Raw genomic sequence first — 20922 nt, 5'->3', positions numbered from 1 at the left:
AATTCGGAAGTAAATTAAATCGAAAAACACTTTTCTGTTTGATATACCTATAGTTGTTAATGTGTGTGTCATTTTGGTCATTTGTGGATAGTTGTCTCATTGACAATCATACCACATCTTCTTTTTTATATTTAATCAATATTTCAAGACTATTGCTTTTGCAGAAGAACTATTTGATTGTATTTATACCCCACGCAACGAGTTGCGGAGGGTATAATGTTTTTGATCGTCCGTCCGTCTGTCCGTCCGTCAGTCCGTCCGTCAGTCCGTCCGTCAGTCCTGTTTCTTGTCATCGCAACTCCTCTTAAACCACACAACAGAATTTTACGAAACCTTTTCAGATAATAAGGACATACTATGTAGTTGTGCATATCGACAGGAAATTGCGATTTAATTTTTTTTCTAGGAGTTACGCCCCTTTGAACTTATTTACTTTAATGTACTACCGCAACAGTTTGTCATCGCAACTCCTCTCAAACCACACAACAGAATTTCACGAAATCTTTTCAGATAATAAGGACATACTATTTAGTTGTGCATATCGCCGGGAAATTGCGATTCAATTTTTTTCTAGGAGTTACGCCCCTTGAACCTTTTTACTTTTACGTACTACCGCAACAGTTTGTCATCGCAACTCCTCTCAAACCACACAACAGAATTTCACGAAACCTTTTCAGATAATAAGGACATACTATTTAGTTGTGCATATCGCCGGGAAATTGTGATTCAACTTTTTTTCTAGGAGTTACGCCCCTTTGAACTTATTTACTTCAATGTACTATCGCAACAGTTTGTCATCGCAACTCCTCTCAAACCACACAACAGAATTTCACGAAACCTTTTCAGATAATAAGGACATACTATGTAGTTGTGCATATCAACAGGAAATTGCAATTCAATTTTTTTTCTAGGAGTTACGCCCCTTTGAACTTATTTGCTTCAATGTACTTCTGCAACAGTTTGTCATCTCAACTCCTCTGAAACCACACAACAGAATTTCATGAAATTTTGTAGATAATAAGGACATACTATTTAGATGTGCATATTGGCAGGAAATTAATTTTTCTTATACAATTTTTTTTCTTACACTTAATTTCTCCAATGACAATGTGGGTACGTGGGGTATGTGAGCGTGCTCACTAAGGTTCTTTAATTTTTATTGCTATCAATATACAAATCAATGACCAAAGATGTGAATGAACTGGTACAATTACACAGATCACCTATTTAGTAAAGCAGATGGGTTAGCTTTGTAATGATTTCATGATAGTGTGGGTTTTTTTTGCCTATTTTGTTTGATTTAGATGAGAGTGCACACAATGAAATCTCTCAAGGTCAGATGGAGGCCTGGGTAGCTGAGTGGTCTAAGTAATTATTACTGTAATCAACGGATTTTCAGTTTGAAAAAAAACACAAAACTTAACATTTATAACCAATAAACCATGAAAATGTGGTAAAGATCAGATGAAACCTACCAGACTGACATATACCCCTTACAATCAATTTATAGTTGACCTACTGCCTATTATAATCAAGAAACCAACCTAGCCACATATCTTTAACATTGATCACTGATCAATGAAATGATGAATCCTGCATAATGAACATGTTGACATTTGGCGTTCAAAGGAACTCATATACTAAAGTATAATAATATGTGAGAAATTCACATGACAAAAACCTACAACTTTTTTTTAAAGCAGTTGATGAATTATGAAAATGAGGTCATTGACAAGGACACGACAAATGACAGATAGAAACTATGTAGATAAAATATCTGAATACAAGGTAGGAAGCATCAAAGTCTTTAACCTTCTGAAATATAAAGCTTTATACAAATAGTTTATAACATATTGAAACAAAGCAACCATGATTTGGAACATAACAATCCTGCTGTACTCTCATATCAAATGATTTTTCATGCATCTTTTCTTCACTTGACGTCATGAGTTGGTCTCTGGTCATTTTTTTGTATTTCAAGGGTTTCTCAGATACAATTGACACAAATGGAACAAATCTTAGCAAAAAGTGTTTCTTATTAAACCTTTCCAGATTTGTATTGACAGGTAACATTTTTCTGGATTTAAGGATGTCTGCTGCTCTAATTTAAAATAACAAGGATTTCATGTGCTTGCTTAAAATGAAAACAACTTTGATATTTAAACAAAATAAAGTAATAAAATCATTAGTCTTGTGTGTAGTTTTCAAAATACGAGACATTTAGAAAATGGCGGGAAAAGGGTTTTCTTCAGACTTTACTATTTGTTAACATTGGAATTGTTTTTTACCCTTTAAACCAAGAAAAGATAACAAGGATTTCATGCCGCCAGATCACTAAATCTGAAATGATCTATTGAACAGATTTATGAAGACAAAAGTGGGGTGTCGTGTAAAAAAAAATTTAATACATTTGGATGGATAAAACCTGAGAAAATCGAAAATATGACAAGAATTCAAAAACATGACCAGCAGACATCCTTAAATGCCACTTTATCTGTTCATGCAAACAAACTATTTTCAAATAAGACCTTAAAAGTCTGCTTTTGAACAGGTCACAAATAAAAAGTCACTTGTACTATGCAAGTTATGCAACATAACTAATAACTTAAACAAGGAAATGCAAGTCAAGACAAATTTCCACTGTTAATGTGTGCTACAATAACCATTTCGTGCTAGATTGCCACAAGATATGACCTTTTCCATGTCTATTTTTCAGTGACACTATTATCAACCACTGAATTTCTGCCAAATTACAATGCAGGTGACTCAGCTTATATGATGAAAGCACTCTGCACATCCAGGGGGTAGGGCTGTCTTGGATGTTCAGTCAGAAAAGTCGCAAAGTTTCTAGTCAAGATCTTTTGAACTAAACATAATGTTTTAACCAATCATAGCTTGATAATGATAATGGGCAATGGCCTAAAAGATCCATTTTTTTTGGGACAACAGATCCAAGTTTAAGGCCATAGCAGCTGGATAAAATGAAATTTGGGGGGTATCTTTTGAAACATATGAAAATCTTTGTGAAACTAGGTTCCTGCCTCACAGGATAAGAAAGACACTTATCTATTAAACGGTATAATCAGGTATTGTTTAAGTTTCTTATTCTGAACCAAAGCACATTGACAACATTATAAACACTGGCTGAGGAAAACAAACCAATTTACTGATAATACCTTTTATTATAAATAAAAAATGAGGATTGAGGAGTAAACTTTTAAGATTCAATAAGCTTTATGATAATATGGTGGTTACTTTCATATACATGTTATTCTATGTGTGCATAACTCACTACAAAATTGTGCAAATAAAACTGTCAGATAAACTTACTAAACGAATATATATAATATTTTGGGCTAACATTCTTAAAAATAAAGTAATGCAAGTTCTACATATATCGTACAAGCAGTTCCCCACACTTACACACCACACATTTTTCAATGATATATGAAACTGGCCTCATCGAGATATTTTATATTAAGTCATATTGTGATTGCAATGAAGCTAAATTGACAGAAAAAAGTATAACTTCATTATAGCAAACTGTGTACCTTATTTTGACAGATTCATGCTAACATAGAAGTATTTAATTATATCAGCCAAGAACCTCAGTAACAAATGGAATCTGACAACAAATTTTATATAAATCAGAGCTGTTCAAGCAATCACTTTTTTTACACCATACTTCATATTCTTATAGATAATAATGACCATATAAGTTTATTGGTTTTTATTGGTCCCTGTCACTTTTGTATAAAAAGTGCAGTGGTTGTTTCTAATTACAAGTGAGCCCTTGGATATTCAAATATATATTAAATTGATGGAATTAAAAATATCATATTAATTTTCTAGGTCTTAATCTCTGAACTTTGTATGACAAATATCAGTTACTAATGCCCATATTTAGCTCAGACTATTGGCAGTTTTCCAAAAATGCTTATTATAATGGAGAAAATTGTAAAAATAAAACCACGGAGACTTAGAGATTACTGAATTCATCAAACTAACTGTTATATGGAAAGATGGTTATATAAATTCATAAATATTAACAAGATTTCAAAAAATATGTATACCGGTATTAAAATACAACATAAAAATAAAAATTCATCCATAATTGTCATCACCAAATTCATTTAACGAGGCTTGGAATTATATATAATGTATTCCATATTACATATACAGAACTAAACTACACACTTTTAATTGCTGCAAAATGAGTCCAAGTTACATATGTAAAATTACATTCATACAAACTTTCACACTGTAATATTATATAAATATAAAAACTAAAAACTTGGATCACATGTAGTTTGACATCGAGAAGAAATTATTTTTTTATTTCATTATATTAGTCCAGATTGCGTACAGATTATTTTATGCAAGTTCTGTTTAATATATTGTATGTTTTTTTACTGAATAAATTTTACTTTTACAGATTCTAATGGATATCAAGTATTTTTTGGTCAAGTCATACTTTGTACATATTGGTTACTGGTTCCCCTTAATATTTTAAAATTTCTTGTAAATAGGTTTTATGTTTTCTTGAATAATATAATTACAGAAACAATATAAGTTTTATGTTGACAAGTAAAATAAGCTTCTGTTCTTTTCACACTCAATTCAAATAAAAAAAACCACTGAATAAACATTTTCCAAACAGACACACCTTTCAGTATTCATTACTTAAAATAAACATGCACTCTATATACAAAGTTGACTTAAATTCAAATTATACTTGTATCACACTTTGGTCTATCACAACACCAAATAACAAAATTAAAAGACAATATTTTAACAAACCTTTAACAATCAGAGGCAGATAAGAATTGTAACAAGAAACAATTTTTGACTGATAAAAACAAATAAAATCATAGCAAAACAACAAAACACTACAAGGCTATATAGTACTCAAGCTTTTTAAGATGTTTCTTTCAACTGGTCAATTTAATTATAAATTCGAATTTAAAACTATTTCAACTATTTTGTTTCATCTAGACCCCATACTTGATTATAATTACACAAAAAATGTTTCCCTCCTGATTCCTTAGAAACAGTGCAGTAACATTAGGTCCAAACTAAATTGGTAAATTAAGAGACAACTTCCTGTACCTGACTCTTCTACCAACTTCATACTTAAAAAGTTTTTTTCTAATTGTTTTTTTAGATCAGTTTATGTCAAATTCTAATTCCAAAATGAGTGTGATGTACAATCTTATTCTAAATAGGGATCACTTATCTAATAGCTCTATCAAAATTTTAATTGAAATAACCAATTGACAGATTATATGGATAAGATAAAAGCATTTTCATTATATGTAAATTTTTGAGGCAGAGTAATATCATATGCATTTTGAACTAATAAAGATTATACGTGTATTGTAGAGTCCTAAAGATTTTGATTTTTCGTTCTTTTAAAATTACCAGCCTACTAAACATGCTGAAACCTGTTCCAACATTGAATAACAACCATCTTTTTAAAAAAGCTGCTTTTGAATACATCACTGAGATGAGATTCATATACATAAAACATACCTATAATTTTCTCTTTAATAATTATAACTGATTAACTACCAAAAGTATAGAAAAGTACGACTTTCTTTGGTTTTATTACATTTATTTAAAACAATGGTTTCTATGAACTGGATTTAATGTAATTTTTATTGCATAAAGAACTAAAAACCTTTTCATCACATATTGCCCCCAACAATTGACTTCATATCTTAAAGCTGCTAAAAGTGTTGTTTATGTAAATGTAAGTCCAGCTTCTTCGTAAACTTTGAAGATCTTTTCCACGGAGGTAATAAATGCTGCTGTTCGTAGATCTAAACCGAGATTGTAGGTCATTGCTGTCCTCATGATGTTCTGGAAAATTAAAATATATATCAATATAATTGTAACAAATTTTTTCAAGAAAGCAAAACTGAACATGTTGAAATTAATTATGGCATAAAACGTGAATTTAACTCATCAAATTACAAATGATTTAATATAATGTTGGTAAATGTAAAATATAGGTACATTGTAAAAGCAATTAAGTATCAACTTTTATACACATATTTTAAAATTTCATAAAATAGCATGGCATGAGAAGGTTAAGAGCATGAAAATGGAAATGGATATGACTGTCCATAATTATTACTACACATGTATTCAAATTTATTAGAATATTACAGATCTTTAAAGAATCATCAGCACGACTAATTTACACTTCTTTTAAGTTGCACCAATGTTGATGTCTAGATATAAATGTATCTACAATGTTTACTATAATATACATTTGTGACAGTTTATTCAAACAAAACTTTGAACCTATTCCTCACTTAAAAATACATGTTAAAACACTTTGAACCTATACATCACTTACCCTTGCAGATCTTTCCATTGTGTATTCTAAACCTGAATGCACTATGTCCTTTTCAGAAGCACCCTAAAAAATGAAGATCAAGATAATAAAAGTGTAATCTTTTCAATGATTAAATTCATTTACTGCTAAAAAAATGCAAGCATCAACTGAATATTTTTTAGGGGCAAGATAAAACCAAATTATGTGTCAATGTCTTTCTTACTCACACTATGACCTTACCGTGTTTATTATCCTACGTCGACACCCTTATCTGGTATATATATCAAATTTATAATTTCACATCATACAGAACATGAGTAATAAATTCAATTTAATGTGTCAACAACTTCCTGGTAAACTACCACAAACCAAAACATGAACTTGATATGGGATTTCGATGAAAATTAAAGAGACTGACAGACACACATCGGAATACATAATGTCATCTACTATTGTCAGTGGTTCTATAAAATACTGCTTAGCATGTATGATCAGTAGAAACTAATATTTGACCTAAAACTTTTATTATTGATTTGATCTTTGAGTTTGGACGCAAAATAAAATAATAATCAATTAAAATAAATACTTCCACGAGTCTATTTCTGTAAATTCACTCTGTAAACACTATCTTGAAATTACTTTTGTTTCTGCAGAATTTCATTTATGCAGTTAGAATGTTTTCTAATTATCAATTCACAGAAAATGCACTTGAATTATTGGTCTAAGTCACCATATTTTGTTTAGGCATGAAACAGATGTGCTAAATTGCCTGACTACTTCCGATCAGACATTACTCTTCATGATGTATTTTGTTCTTAATTTATCTTTCACAACTAGATAACTTACAGATATTCTTTTTTCGAACTCGTCAGATGCCTGGATAGGTATAGTTCCACCTTGTTTACCAAACTTCCTCTCTAGTGATCGCTGTACACTTTCTGTGAAAATAAATCAAATAAAAAGATACATAAAATGTTACAGTAAGTATTAAACAAACTGCAAATTGTGGTCTTTTAAGAATGATTAAAATTGAATTGGTGACTGATCAATTTTACTGGGGAAAAATTGTTATAATGGTCAATAATATGGTTTATAACTTAACAGATAGTGAACCCATTTAGTTTATCTAGAAACTCTAATTAGATGGGCTGAATGACAAATTTTGTGAAAGGAATTGTATAGCTCCAATACCGACCATTCCTTGATGATACCTTTTCTGAAGGAATGGCACTACACATTTGCAATACTGGATCCAAAATAAATATGCATCTTGACCTTAGAACTAAATAATTCATTACGCATGACCTTATAATAAGAAGAGTAAGCTACTGAATTTACATGAAGATGTTTCTATGACCAAAACAGTCAGCTAGTATGATCTGTAAGGTGATACACTAAATATTAGTGTCATCAAACACTGAGTTAACCAAGATCTTTTACTTTTTTTTGGCATAACAGACAATTAAAGCTCAAGAAAATTGAGTAAGATGAATTGTAACCTCACCAAGCAAATAATAATTGGAGTCCTTTTCATATTTAAATGTGAGTCTGCCATAACTGACATGGTTCAAATTCTTGAGCCACTCGAAGTAAGATACAGTCACACCACCAGCATTGATGTACAGATCCTGAAAAATAAAATGATTTATTCTGTTAGATTAATCATATATGCAGGTCATTTGTAACAGACTCCTTATAAAGTATCTTCCTTTTACTTCAAGGGTATCATACATTATGGCTATTTTACAAAAATTTCCTTTGATCTTGCTGACTGATAACTTCCTTTCTCAGCAGAGTCGAGTGATATGAAAATTATCGCTAGAAACTAAGGAGGCACGTGGCATTGCTTATGTTATTGCCAAAGTCGTCATAGGTTAAATAGTGATGAACAGATTTTCATCGTACTGGCTCAAGCGAGAAAATCAATCTCGTTGAAATGATCAACGATATAAATCTATGTTTCTGAAACCTTTTTGAAATCAGATAAAATGTCATAATTTACACAATAGACAAAACAAATTTCACACACTGTCATTGATACTATTAATAAGTATTATACATTGTAACAAATCAAGATCTCTTTTAGAATATGTCCTGAATTTTTGTTTTCCTAATTCATTAATAAAAACTTACAGGAATAACCAGGATATTTCTTTCATGGAAAATCTTGTCTGCTCCCATTGTAGTGGGTCCATTAGCACCTTCAGCAATTATCTGAAAAAAAAACCAGTCAGTTTTAAATGTTATCATATTTCAAAACTATTACATTTTGTAATATATTCCTTCACATCTTAAAAACAAAACATGCAAAACATGCCTGATGGAATTTTTTAATGCATTTTGTTCAAAAAGCTAATTCATAATCTAAACAAGCAAATTCTTCAAAATGTTACAGCTAATTTCCTAAAGCATGTAGAGCAAGACTTTAGTTAGCTTGCTTGCTTTGTTTTTATATTGTACAATCATTAGGATAACACCCAATTAAATTCAAATATTATATAAACAGGTTAAACTATGCATATATATTTTTTTTAAAGATGTAAATCTTATTAACAAAGCTTGTATAAACAATTATACAAACGAAGCAAGCAAGCCAACCAAGTTTTGCTTTACATGCATTAGGAAATTAGCTGTAAATTACTATAAATTTAGAAATTATTGTGATGTTTTTATTATTGTGAAAAATGTGACAGGGTTATAAATTATAATCACAATAATTTAAACTTGTATTTTGAAATATTTCATATGAATTAAACAGGATTGTTTTCAATATTGCAAAACTTAAAATTGTAATTTACTCTTTAATGGCAAAATCGCAATCATAAATGCATGCAATAATTTCTTAATTTTCAGTACTTCAGTCTGAACCAGATGAGTCTTTTCCTCAATAAGATACTTAAGCCTGAAAAATCATATTTTCTTCAATAGGCTACTTACTTTAGCCTGAACAAGATGAGCATTTTCTTTGGTAAGCTGTCTTTCACTAGCGGCAGGAACAAGTATATCACATTTCTCCAGCAACAAGTCACCATCATACTCTTGAGCACCGGGGAACCCTTTAACTGTTCCATGTTCCTATAACAGAACAAAAAGGAACAATAAAGATAAGAAACCATCAATAATGTTTAAATTATAATACTGGTTTATATTTCAAAAAGATCTATTGAATTCATCCTTTTAGTTTTAAAAATAAGATTGTGATTACCATAAAGTAACATTTGTGAAAAATAATTTCTAATTTCAAAGAAATTGGCAAATTTTTCAAGGTATAGTAATGGTACAGTAAACAGAAATATTATAAATGCAAGTCTAGCTAATTGTATAAACTTACTATGTGAATTGAACAAAACTTTTGTTTTATTTTAACTAACATTTTTACTGTATTTAAATAACTTTAATGGAGCAAATAATGTAATACATATGGTGAAACCTGTATTAAGCAGTCACTCTTAGGAAGTATCAAGTGTTGGATTAAGAGAGGTGACCTTTGAAATGAGGTTCAAATACATTCTGATTCTGACCAGGGCTTCCAAAAAATATTTGAGCCAACTGGACATTTTTGTCTTATCCAGATTTTAATCCCTTAAGACTTAGTAACAAAAGGCAAGTAAAGTAATCAGTTGAGTACCATATGAATTCAATGAAGTGACCATTAAGGCAGGTTTGACTGTATACTTACAATTTTGTAATCTTCCAAATCCCTTGGATTAATACCATCTAGGTTATATATACTGCAATCAATTTCCTTAACTCCAACACATTTAGCACCAGCTCTGTGGAGATATCTCATACTATGAAGTCCTACATTTCCAAATCCCTGAAGAATATAAAAATAAAATCCTCACTGCACACTTTCAATAAAGTAGCTTTGATTCATTAATTTTCTTCTTATGTGAATACATATATCTATCCACTTGAGACAGTATATAAATTTTCAAATTTAAAATGCAAAACTTGCAGAGCATTTTGAATTTATCTGTAGAGAGTGGATAAATATTGTATTGCATGAAAATCTGTTACTCTACTAATTTTTAGACAATTTGCAATCAAATTTATTCCTTTTTTATGAATGATCTGCAAAAAGATGTGTCTTTCCATGAGACATTTTATCAGACATTTTGCGCTTTTTCATGACGTTACAATGGGAATTTCAGAGGAGAGCAAGAGAATTTGAAGTTCTATAGAATTTTGACCAATTAAGAACTACATGTATGTTACAATAAACCACAGGCAGATTGAAAAAGTGTAACCAAGGGGTCAGGAAAAGGGTAAATCAAGAAATTAGAGAAAGTGGATATAATCTTTCAATTTGCATATTGAGGCAACTATAATAGAAATGCAGAAATCTTATTATTATTGTAATGCAGCTTACCTGAATGATGAAGGTTTTGTCATTGAATCCTGGAGTCAATCCAATCATACTGGTATAGCTAGCCTCCATAATGAAGTTCTCAATACCATGGAAAACACCCTGTTAGATAATGTATACACAATCAAATTAAAATAAATCTACTTGTATAAAAAATAGACAATCTTATTGAAATAAAGTTGAATCCTATGCAAATTAACAGTCTTTTTATTTTACATTTGAATATTCAATAATTAAAAATACAAAAAATTAAGAATTAAGAACCAATCTTTGACTAAGAATCAAATATAAACATATTAAGATATATCCATTATAATAAAACATAATTTAAAAATTACAATTACCAATATTTCCATAACCTCCTATTACAATCTAACTTTTCCATGTTGAAATTCACCTTACCCTTGTTTTTTAAATACACTGTAACATTTTTTTTTAAATAAAATACACCTTATTGGTTTTTTTTGCCATTACTAGATATCTCAATGGTTCCCATAATACCTAAAGGTCACAGACTTACAATAGAAAATTTCTGACAACACAACGCAAAAGTGATTGTTGTATGGCCTCAATAGTGCAAGTGTTGCAGATTCATAAATAAATATAAGCAGACTAGTTTATCTAATATAAAATACCTGCATGCACATTCATTTCATTAATAACTAGTATAAATCTAGATAAAGAACTATTTTTAAACTTTAATTGAGATTATTATAATATATAATTTCGTACAGAACAAATAGAAAAAGAATAAAATTTGGTATAGTGCTTTACTATAAAAAGCAATTTTATGAAGAGGCACATTCCTTACTAAAAGTTTTTCACAATCACACTGCTGCTGAATTAGCATTCCTGTGTCTTGCATCCTGCAACTTTTTAACATTTTGGATTTTTTTGGAAGTTTTTACATTGAATTAATTTTCAAGTAAAGCATATTCAATTGGATGATTGCTTTTATTTTTCTGTTAGCTTTCAATACACATAAGATATATACTTTTCCTTCTCAACATATATATATATTTAGAATAAATGAAGAACACATCCTCTGCTGAGAGATAATTGTAGAAAATACATCAATAAGAAAATACAAGAATTACTGTAACAGAACAAGAAGGCAGACAAGAACAATGTATTTTCTAAAAAGAAGATATATTTCTATAACTTGCAGCAATGCTGAAAATACTTTGAACCATTTCAAGCTTAATCGAAGTCATATGAAACAAGTTTCTTGAAATTTTAATGTTATGAAAAATTTTGAACCATTGGGAATTCAATATTGGTAGATTTAAGAAGATTTTGATAATAAAAAGGATTTTCTGTTGAAAAAAAATCATGTTTGTTTCTTTAAGAGAAAAACTTAGCCATTCAAGTATTTTTAAACATGTTCATTTTTTTTTTAAATTTGAAGTTTCATCATTTCATATGACTTAAATTTAATTGCAACTGTATTTAAAAAAAAGGCTCCTTTTATGGTGTTACTAATACTAAGTTATGTGACAGTAATTACAGACATGGCAATACCAGGTTATAGTTTATAGTTTTATATATCTTCCTTTTGTTGTATAACAGTAAAAAGCCGGGAAAATCAAAGTGATGATTTCAAATTAACAAAAAATCTATTAAGCATGTCTATAAGACTTTATTATGCCTTTACTGGTCCATTAAATTGTTATTTCAACATTTATTCTGTTCTTTTACATTTTGTTGTACCATATATACATGTTTACTAATCTTGTTGTTTTGAAAACAGAAAAATACTGATATAATTTCAACATAAGACTACAAAGAGATGTGGAAAATAAAATACAAATCAATGAGATAAGCAACCCAATGACATGATGAAAGTATTTTATTATTTTGGTGTAAATCACCAAAAAAAATATGGTGTGAAAACTTATTTTTGTAATTAATTTAAAATCATCACTTTAACATGATATAATGACAGGCATGCAATACTTTATGAACATCCTACCCTTCCTGTTGCTGATGTACGGCCGTGTATTCCTCCCTGTGTAATTGGTTTACCTGTTACACATGCTGACGAATTCATATCGTTATAACCTGAAAAACATCAAGTGTAATATAAACCTACCCTCCCAGTGCTGATGAATTCATATAAATAACCTGAAAAACATCAAATATAATATAAACCTACCCTCCCAGTAGCAGAAATCCTACCATGGATTCCTCCTTGACTGATTGGTTTTCCAGTTACACATGCTTGAGCATTAATATTATTCGAACCTGTAATAGGTTAAAGCTAAATGTATAAGAGTAAGATTAAGTTCAAGTAATAAATCTTTTCAGTATACTGTGCAAGCATTTCCCGAAGTCATTAAGATGGCTAAATGTAACATGTTCTTGAAAGAATCTGCAGCAATAGTTTTTATTATATTTTAGAAAAAAAGCAATTTTCACATTTAAGGTATGAAACCAGTTATTCATAGCCCATTGCATTTTATGTTAAATTCTTCAATTTCAAGCATTAATGGCTGCTTTGTCTTAAGTTTAAATAAAGTAAAAGTTATTTCATCTTAAAACTATACCTTATCATCTCTTTTTCTGAAAAATTTATCATACCTTTAATTGCATATTAGGGAATACTGGTTCTTGAATAGAACAAAAACAGGTACTTCTTATCTTAACAGGGTAAATGAGCCCTCTTATAATTATTTTATTTAATTTTTTTATCATTCAAAAGAAACTTTCAACATTTTTTTTACAGTGGTCACAAGTCCCCAAGATTTCATTTGATACCAAAACTATCCAAATATTTCAACTATAGACAAAGATACAGCTATGCTGGGGAACTATTTTGTTTAAAATATGTACTTCTTTCTTGTATGTTCTTTCTGACTTTTAGATGAATACAATCTGAAATTTAATTCTGGTTTGTCAAAGACAACTTTACGCTATTAACATATCTTAGATTTTATTTTAAAGAAATTAAACACTTTCGGAAAAATTGAAATCAGTTGATCATGTTGAAATAAGAATTTCTCTGAAGAAATTTCATATAAAGTCAAATTAGGGTTATTTGATAATATTTTGCCAATTTCTTGAATAATCAAGTAAGCTTTCCCCACCCATCAAGGCAAAAGGTGGTTTTGTATTAACTGGAATATTATACCAAATGCCAATATGCTGCCCTCTAATATAGAACATGCTAAAGTAACTGTATTATAACAAAGCCAATGTGAGACTTTCTTTGAGATATTATTATGTCTGGCATGGGGAACACAAATGATGCACCCGCTAATGCAAAGTGCTATCTTAAAATGCACAAACTTGAGCATGAAAACACACAGGTTTATGGTTCACTGTAGGAGGATTTATCCTTATTTCTAAAAATTTTGGCAACACAATAATTCGGGCAGAAATAACAGAAATACATTGATACACATTATATTTTTTGGTTAAAACAATTTTCCACATTGTGCATATGGTATTAAAAATGAGAAATGTTTAAAGAAAAAAAACCCACGTAGATTTTGTTTTTATATTCAATGGAGACTAACCTAATGTATTAGAGTAGGTATCAGCAATCCAACTCATCTCCCGTTCTCCTGTCCCCATGTCTGGTGCAGGTACGTCAATGCCTGGGCCTAAATAACAAAATATCTAGACATGAAAACATCGGATAGATACCGGTAATACTGTTTTCACCAAATGCCATTTAAGTGTTGATCTGGTAAAAAAAATCAGGAGATGCTTAACACATATATCTGTACATGACATACAATTATCACTTATTTCTATAACAGATTTACTGTATTACTTACTGAACGTTCAAAATCCTGTATGGATATAGTTGAATTTAAAAAAAAAAATCATTTGCTTCTTGGCTTAAAATGCCTGTCATGCAATCAAAAGTTAACAAGCATGCACATGCTGAAATGGCATGTCTGTTTGACTTATAATTTAGTTGATATTGAAAGTCTGTTACCTAAAGTATCACACCAACTTTTTATTTTTTTTATAGCATAATCATACCTATAAATCCTTTCTTTGCTAGTTCCACAGTCAACCTACGAGTAATCTTTTCCAGCTCTTTCTCAGAATATTCACTTGGATTGATTTTAACTCCTGCTTTAGCACCACCAAAAGGTACATCAACTACAGCACATTTATAGGTCATCAATGCAGCTAAGGCCTTCACTTCATCTTCATTTACTAGAGGGCTGTATCTGATACCTTTTGAAAAAAAGGAAAAGAAAATACCATGAATTCATTTTCTTATTTTCTTATCACCTATGCAAGCTATTGACTAATTCTAAACTACAATGTGCAAATGTAACCATGGTAACATGTCAAGTTTATCAAACATGACCATTCTTTTCATTATGTCCTTTCCAATCTAGAAACTTTGTTTACAAAGTTCTGAATCTCCTATTTCTACCTGTTAGTGACCACCGCCATCAAGTTGACTACTCTGTCACTTGTGAATGTGAACTGCTGTTAAAAATTTACAATGAAAGTGAACATGGTTAAGCTATTTAAAAAATCTACCAAAAAAAGTTCAATATAAAATTTCATTTGTAGGCCCTAGCAGCTGCATGGAAAATTAATACTAATTTATGAAATGTCAGTGCAATATATATAGTCAATGCTTTTGTGGTATCTAGTTCTATATGCATTTCATTTCTGTTTTTGAAACAGATATTTTCAGACAATGTCAAGAAGGGACCAACATTTTTCGATACATACAGAGGGACTCACAGGGAGTGCAAAAAAAAGAAGAAAAAAAAAGAAAATTCTGACCTATCGACCCCGATTTATTTCCCTTGGCAGCAGGAAACAGTCATATTTTATTTTGGCCTTACAATACTGTTGTCAGGTCATTAAAGATTGCATATTTTGGCTTTAATATTGATTCACTTATAGGGTCTTTGCATCGGAACTAAACACATTTATTTAAAAAAAAAAAAAAAACAGTTGTTGGTATGACACGGATTACATGTACATGTATGTTCTTCTTATATATTTTATAATAGTATGATCAATACTAAACCCCTTACAGGAGGGATTGTGCCTGATAATTCATATGATGAAAACATAATCTTTCAATTACATTGTAGTTTTATTGAGGTCTGGAGCTGGCATGTCAGTTAACTGCCAGTAATATTGTTGGCTATTTTCAAAACTACCTCTACCCTTTATTATTGGGAAAACATGCATCATTTTCCTCAAATTGGGAAATTTAAAATAAACCATGAATTTGTCTGAAACTTCAATGTACAGACCCATTTTCAAGAGTCAAACCCTGTTTTAAAATAAGATCCCATTTTATCAGTGATGATACATAAAAAAAACCTCAAATGAACACATACAGTCATTTTAGGCAAGAAAATTGTTTAAATGTGTTTTTAAATTGTATTCAAGCACAATTTCTACTAAGACTGCACTGTTTGGGAAAAAAGTTGTCTTTTGAGGAATAATTTTAAGCCATTTTTTTTTTCAAATTGGGATTCTTCTCCAGGGGAAAAAGCCTGTATTCTCCACTAATTTAAGGCAAACAATATCACTGACTGCTAATAGTCCGTTGTTATTTATTTTCTTTTGTTACATCTTCTGACATCGGACTCGAGCTTCTTTTGAACTGAATTTTAATGTCATATTTTTATGCGTTTAATTTTCTACATTTGCTCAAGGTATAGGGGGAGGGTTGAGATCTCATAAACATGTTTAACCCTGCACTTTTGGGCCTATCCCAAGTCAGGAGCTTCTGGCCTTTATTAGTCTTGTATTAATACTGTACTAGTCATGAAAGGGGCCAGTTGAAGGACGCCTACTGGAGCGGGAGTTTCTCGCTACATTAAAGACCCATTGTTGGCCTTCGGCTGTTTTCTGCTCTGTGGTCAGGTTGTTGTCGCTTTGACACATACCCCATTTCCTTTCTCAATTTTATTTTAGATTGGCATGATTTATTTTGACGATTATGTTGTATCCGTGAAAAATAACACGCAATAAGGTAGGGGTAGGACCTTTATCAGGACTCCATGATTGAGAGTTTTTAAGCTTGGGATTTCAGGTTTGATCCATACAGGATCTGGGAATTCTTTTACATTTCTTTAATTTCAGGACTACTGGATTCCATGTTTTTAAGCCTGGAATTTCGAGATCAGGACCTCTTCACCCCCACTAAGGTATGAAACACATATTACCTCCTTTGCAAGGTGTTCTGTGCTGACTGTGTTGAGCTCTCCAAGCCTCTATCATCTCATATTCTCCATTGTCACGGCGAAGAGGAAAACTGATTTCTACCATGTGATTGCAAGGTTTGATAATTTTCAAGATTCCCCTCACTTTCTTTCTTTTATCTTCCTTTGACATTTTGCCTTTCATGTTGTCCACCAGTTTTTCTTCAAGGAGTGTCGCTGCCTTGTCGTAAAACTTATCAACAGTCTGTGAGAAGGTCAAGTTGTCTCCATCTTGGACTGGTAGTTCTCCAGTTGAAAACGGACGACTTGCTGACAAGATACCTTTCGACTTCGAAAAAGTTGCTTTCAGATCAAATCTAGGGACTGTGCGGAGCATTTCTGTTGAAACAGAACGCAGCATCTTGATTTCTAGTAAAGTATGTGGCTTGATTTCCTCTAAAAAACCTTGCAATCTACAATATTCGAATTGACTGCTTGTTGTTATCGATATTTTTATAGTTAAAAATGACCTTGGATCAAGTTTCCGGAGGTGTGTGCGTCTCGTGATATCGAATAACCAATCAGAAATAAGTTTACATTGCATCATTGTTTTCAATTGAGATTGATTGATTGATTTGTTGTTTGCTTATAAACGTCCAGTGTCAAATTGTTTCTTTTGAGATAAAACTTCAAAAAATATTAAGATAGATATATATAAAAAAAAACAATTTTTTTTTTGGAAAAGGTTAATATAAAAAATAACTTTCAAAGAGTTGAAATAGAGTAAAATTTAACCCCATTAGAAACTATTTGAAAAATGGTTAAAATATTCTTTAATTCTTTTCAAATTTTATATGCCTATAGATTCAGAACCCAAAGAATTTAATTTTTGTTAAATTATAATTAATAAAAATAGGGACCAGTTTAAATCTAACGTGCGACTCCTCGATGAAAAATTCACCCACATAGCTTTTTTTTACCAAAGGTTTAGTTTGCCAGACTTGATGGTTGAGAGACCTGCGATATCTCGCCCACGTCTAATGTATTAAATACCATCATTGATTTACCCCTTTTTATACTAGTCTTTGTTAAATTTGCACTTTCAATAAAAATTGCACAGTCTTTGTTTTAAATAAAGAAATACTTGGCATGAGTAAAGTTTTATCCTGTCCAGTACTATAGACATAATATCACATAACATTTCATTGCATATAAGAAAATAACCATTACTGGATCCAGGAAGTTAACCAATCATATGTTCATCCTTTTTCTTTACCTGTGTACAAGCTTTCAGTAAACATATAACCTCAAGTTTCGAAAAAAATCTATTAAAACAACAAAATAAAAAAATAATGGTGCTTTGAAACACCCAATTTATATGTTTATGACCAAGAATTTCTTTATGAAATGTAGTATTATTATTCAGCCATTTTTAGAAATGAGGAGGGGGATGGGGTCCCAGGATAACGGAGGGGTTCCAACTATATGTCCACATTCAAATAAATAACAAGTATCATTACTCTGCAAAATAATCATTCGAACCACACAAATTATAAATATTGTCATAGATTTTTGTAGTCCATGGACCACAAGTCCATGACTATGTATAAATTCAACAGACCGTAACAAAATTAAAACTTCAATTACAAATGAAAACTTGATAGATCTGTAACTGGTCATGATCAAACTACGTACCAAATATCAAATCAATATCTTTAAGCATGAAGGAAAAAGTGTGGAAAACTGATTTGCTAGACTGATGGATGGACAGACAGACAGACTGCAATCCTCAAGTCCCCTTTAAAATCCTCTACAGGACTTAAAAAATCTGGTATTAAAACTTGATGCTATACATCAAAAGTTGAGAGACAAAATAAGCTAAACATATTGATTACAAATTACAGTATTCAAAATCAAACAATTTTAAGCATCTAATTCAGTTTTTTAATATGTAAATGTGCTTAATCTTACTATGCCAAAAACTTTATTTTGTTGATTGCATTTTTAAAAGGATTACTTTTCTTTCATAGTGTTTGTACGAGTGTGATGCTCACATGTAAAGTCATCAATGTGTTAATAGATCATCATGCAGTGTAGATGGCAATGACAGTAATCATCGTGCTATGTGGATGGCAATGACAGTAATCGATTCATTGTGCTATGTGGATGGCAATGACAGTAATCATCGTGCTATGTGGATGGCAATGACAGTAATCATCGTGCTATGTGGATGGCAATGAAGTAATCATCGTGCTATGTGGATGGCAATGACAATAATTATTGTGCTATGCGGATGGCAATGACAGTATAATCATTGTGCTATGCGGATGGCACAGACTGATATAAGGATTCAAATGTCGTTTATATTGATTTGTTACCTACAGGAGTAGAATTGTCACACATTAGTTGTTTTTTTTGGTTATATTTTTCTTGTTAAGCGTTTTCATTTTCATACGAAAATAAACAAACGTATAATGATTGTGTTTTTACCCGAGAAAACTAAAACAGTAGACAACAGAACTATGACAATGCAATTTACTAACTAATATACTATACAATTCTGTGTCCTTTATCATCTGATTTGTAAAAATTATTATCCAACAATATAAGCTCTTCTGTATTTCTTTTAAATGTGATTTTTAGGAAATATATATAGCATAAAAAGGTAAACAACAAATAGTTTGATTGATGCCCTGTACTTGTCACTTTGCTTAATTCTGTACTGGTTTTATAAACACCATACAAACAGAATAAGTATAGGAAGTGAGGTTTAAGTTTGGAGAGTTGTTTCATTGGCACTCATACCACATCTTAGGTAGCACTCCACAGTTAGAAAATAAAATTAAAAATGAGCCCCAAAATGATTTATCATCTCCTTTTCCTGGATTTCTAATACATTAACCTAACTGTTTGTGTTGTACATGTGCATATGTATGTAATCAGTATCTTCCATAGATTCAATTTTCCAAAGTTAAAAGGGTGAAAATTAATTCCTTTTATGTGTATCCATGGCAACATTCAGCATTTATTTACCATAAAATATTGCAAAAAGGGGGGTGAACATGTCATATATCCCCCCAAAATTTGGATCAAACTAGAATTTCAATGCCTTTGAGTGATACCTTTTTAGAAACTGCTTTCTTAAATCTTCCTAATGATCAAATAAAAAATGGGTGTCTTTCGCCTCATTTTTTCGTAAAATCCAATCACAAAGTTCGTGCGATAAAAAGTTGGAAAAAAACATTATAATAATTGCCGGACCAATGTATGGTATGGACATGCAAATACGGACTGTCATACAGAAAACAGCCTATATTACATACATTACATAACCTTGATGTTCATATAAACCCAATACAAAGGCTATTTTAATACTCAGCTATCCAAAAATGAATTTTATTGCACACTAGCTCTCATATTTAAAAAATCCACAGGGGCCAAAATGCGAAACTACACACCTAACTGTGGAGTGCTACCTTAAGGTGAAATTTTTCCCCTCCTGCCTCAACTTTTTTTTATGTTTTCTGTGTTCTACTAGTTGTTACGATGAAAATGGTACCTTAGTTTTTAAAATTGGTTCAGTAATAAAGATTTTATGAAGGTTAGCAGTTGGTGTTGAAACGCGACAAAAAGTGATTTTAAAATAAATGCTGGATCATAGTGAAAAACTTCAAGTCTGTCTCATTTTTAGGGTAAATTTCTAAAACTTTTCCCTTTTTTTTATTTGAAATTATAAAATTACCTTAAAAGAGGACAAATTGTACAAGTTTTAGGTGTTTGAAAGCACTTATAGGTAATTTTTGCTGTAAATAGCATACCTTACCTTGGTTTAGAAGCTCTCAAGCAGGGTATAAATTTCTAACAGTACTGGCATCATTAAATTTAATTAATGCCAAATTATGATATAAAATCCTGCTAAAAATGTTTATTTGACTTATTCGCATTCAAAAATATAAAGCGATACATTCTGAGATTATCATATAAAGCGCAATCTTTGGTTACAAGGGCAAAGCTAACGGGGTACAAATTTAAGACCGCAACATGTCTAAGTGTCAAAATGTGTATATTTG

At 30.8% G+C, this 20922-nt stretch overlaps 1 protein-coding gene across 1 annotated transcript; it reads right to left on the bottom strand.

The window, feature by feature from the left end:
• Nucleotides 1–3162: 3162 nt before the first annotated feature.
• LOC134725587 (glutamate dehydrogenase, mitochondrial-like) lies at nt 3163–17423 on the bottom strand. Its single transcript, XM_063589530.1, has 12 exons — nt 16877–17423; nt 14706–14906; nt 14231–14317; nt 12685–12773; nt 10716–10814; nt 10023–10160; nt 9281–9418; nt 8477–8557; nt 7848–7971; nt 7190–7281; nt 6365–6427; nt 3163–5862 (listed from the first exon to the last, which is right to left on the bottom strand). Exons 1-12 carry the CDS (start codon nt 17271–17273, stop codon nt 5743–5745), a joined length of 1629 nt encoding a protein of 542 aa, XP_063445600.1. The 5' UTR covers nt 17274–17423; the 3' UTR covers nt 3163–5742.
• Between the last annotated feature and the right edge of the window lie 3499 nt (nt 17424–20922).

Source organism: Mytilus trossulus, chromosome 7 (genome assembly GCF_036588685.1).
Source record: "Mytilus trossulus isolate FHL-02 chromosome 7, PNRI_Mtr1.1.1.hap1, whole genome shotgun sequence".
NCBI classification, from domain to species: Eukaryota; Metazoa; Mollusca; class Bivalvia; order Mytilida; family Mytilidae; genus Mytilus; species Mytilus trossulus.
Note: the sequence above shows the minus strand (reverse complement) of the source record. Positions and strands in the feature narration are given on the sequence as shown.

Excerpts from the sequence above, each read along its gene's own strand:
- LOC134725587 (XM_063589530.1), bottom strand. The coding sequence starts at position 17,273 with ATGCTGCGTTCTGTTTCAACAGAAATGCTCCGCACAGTCCCTAGATTT. Across the intron at positions 7,282-7,847 it reads CTCCAATTATTATTTGCTTG|AAAGTGTACAGCGATCACTA; the intron begins GTGAGGTTACAA and ends TTATTTTCACAG. Across the intron at positions 5,863-6,364 it reads CAATGGAAAGATCTGCAAGG|AACATCATGAGGACAGCAAT; the intron begins GTAAGTGATGTA and ends TTAATTTTCCAG.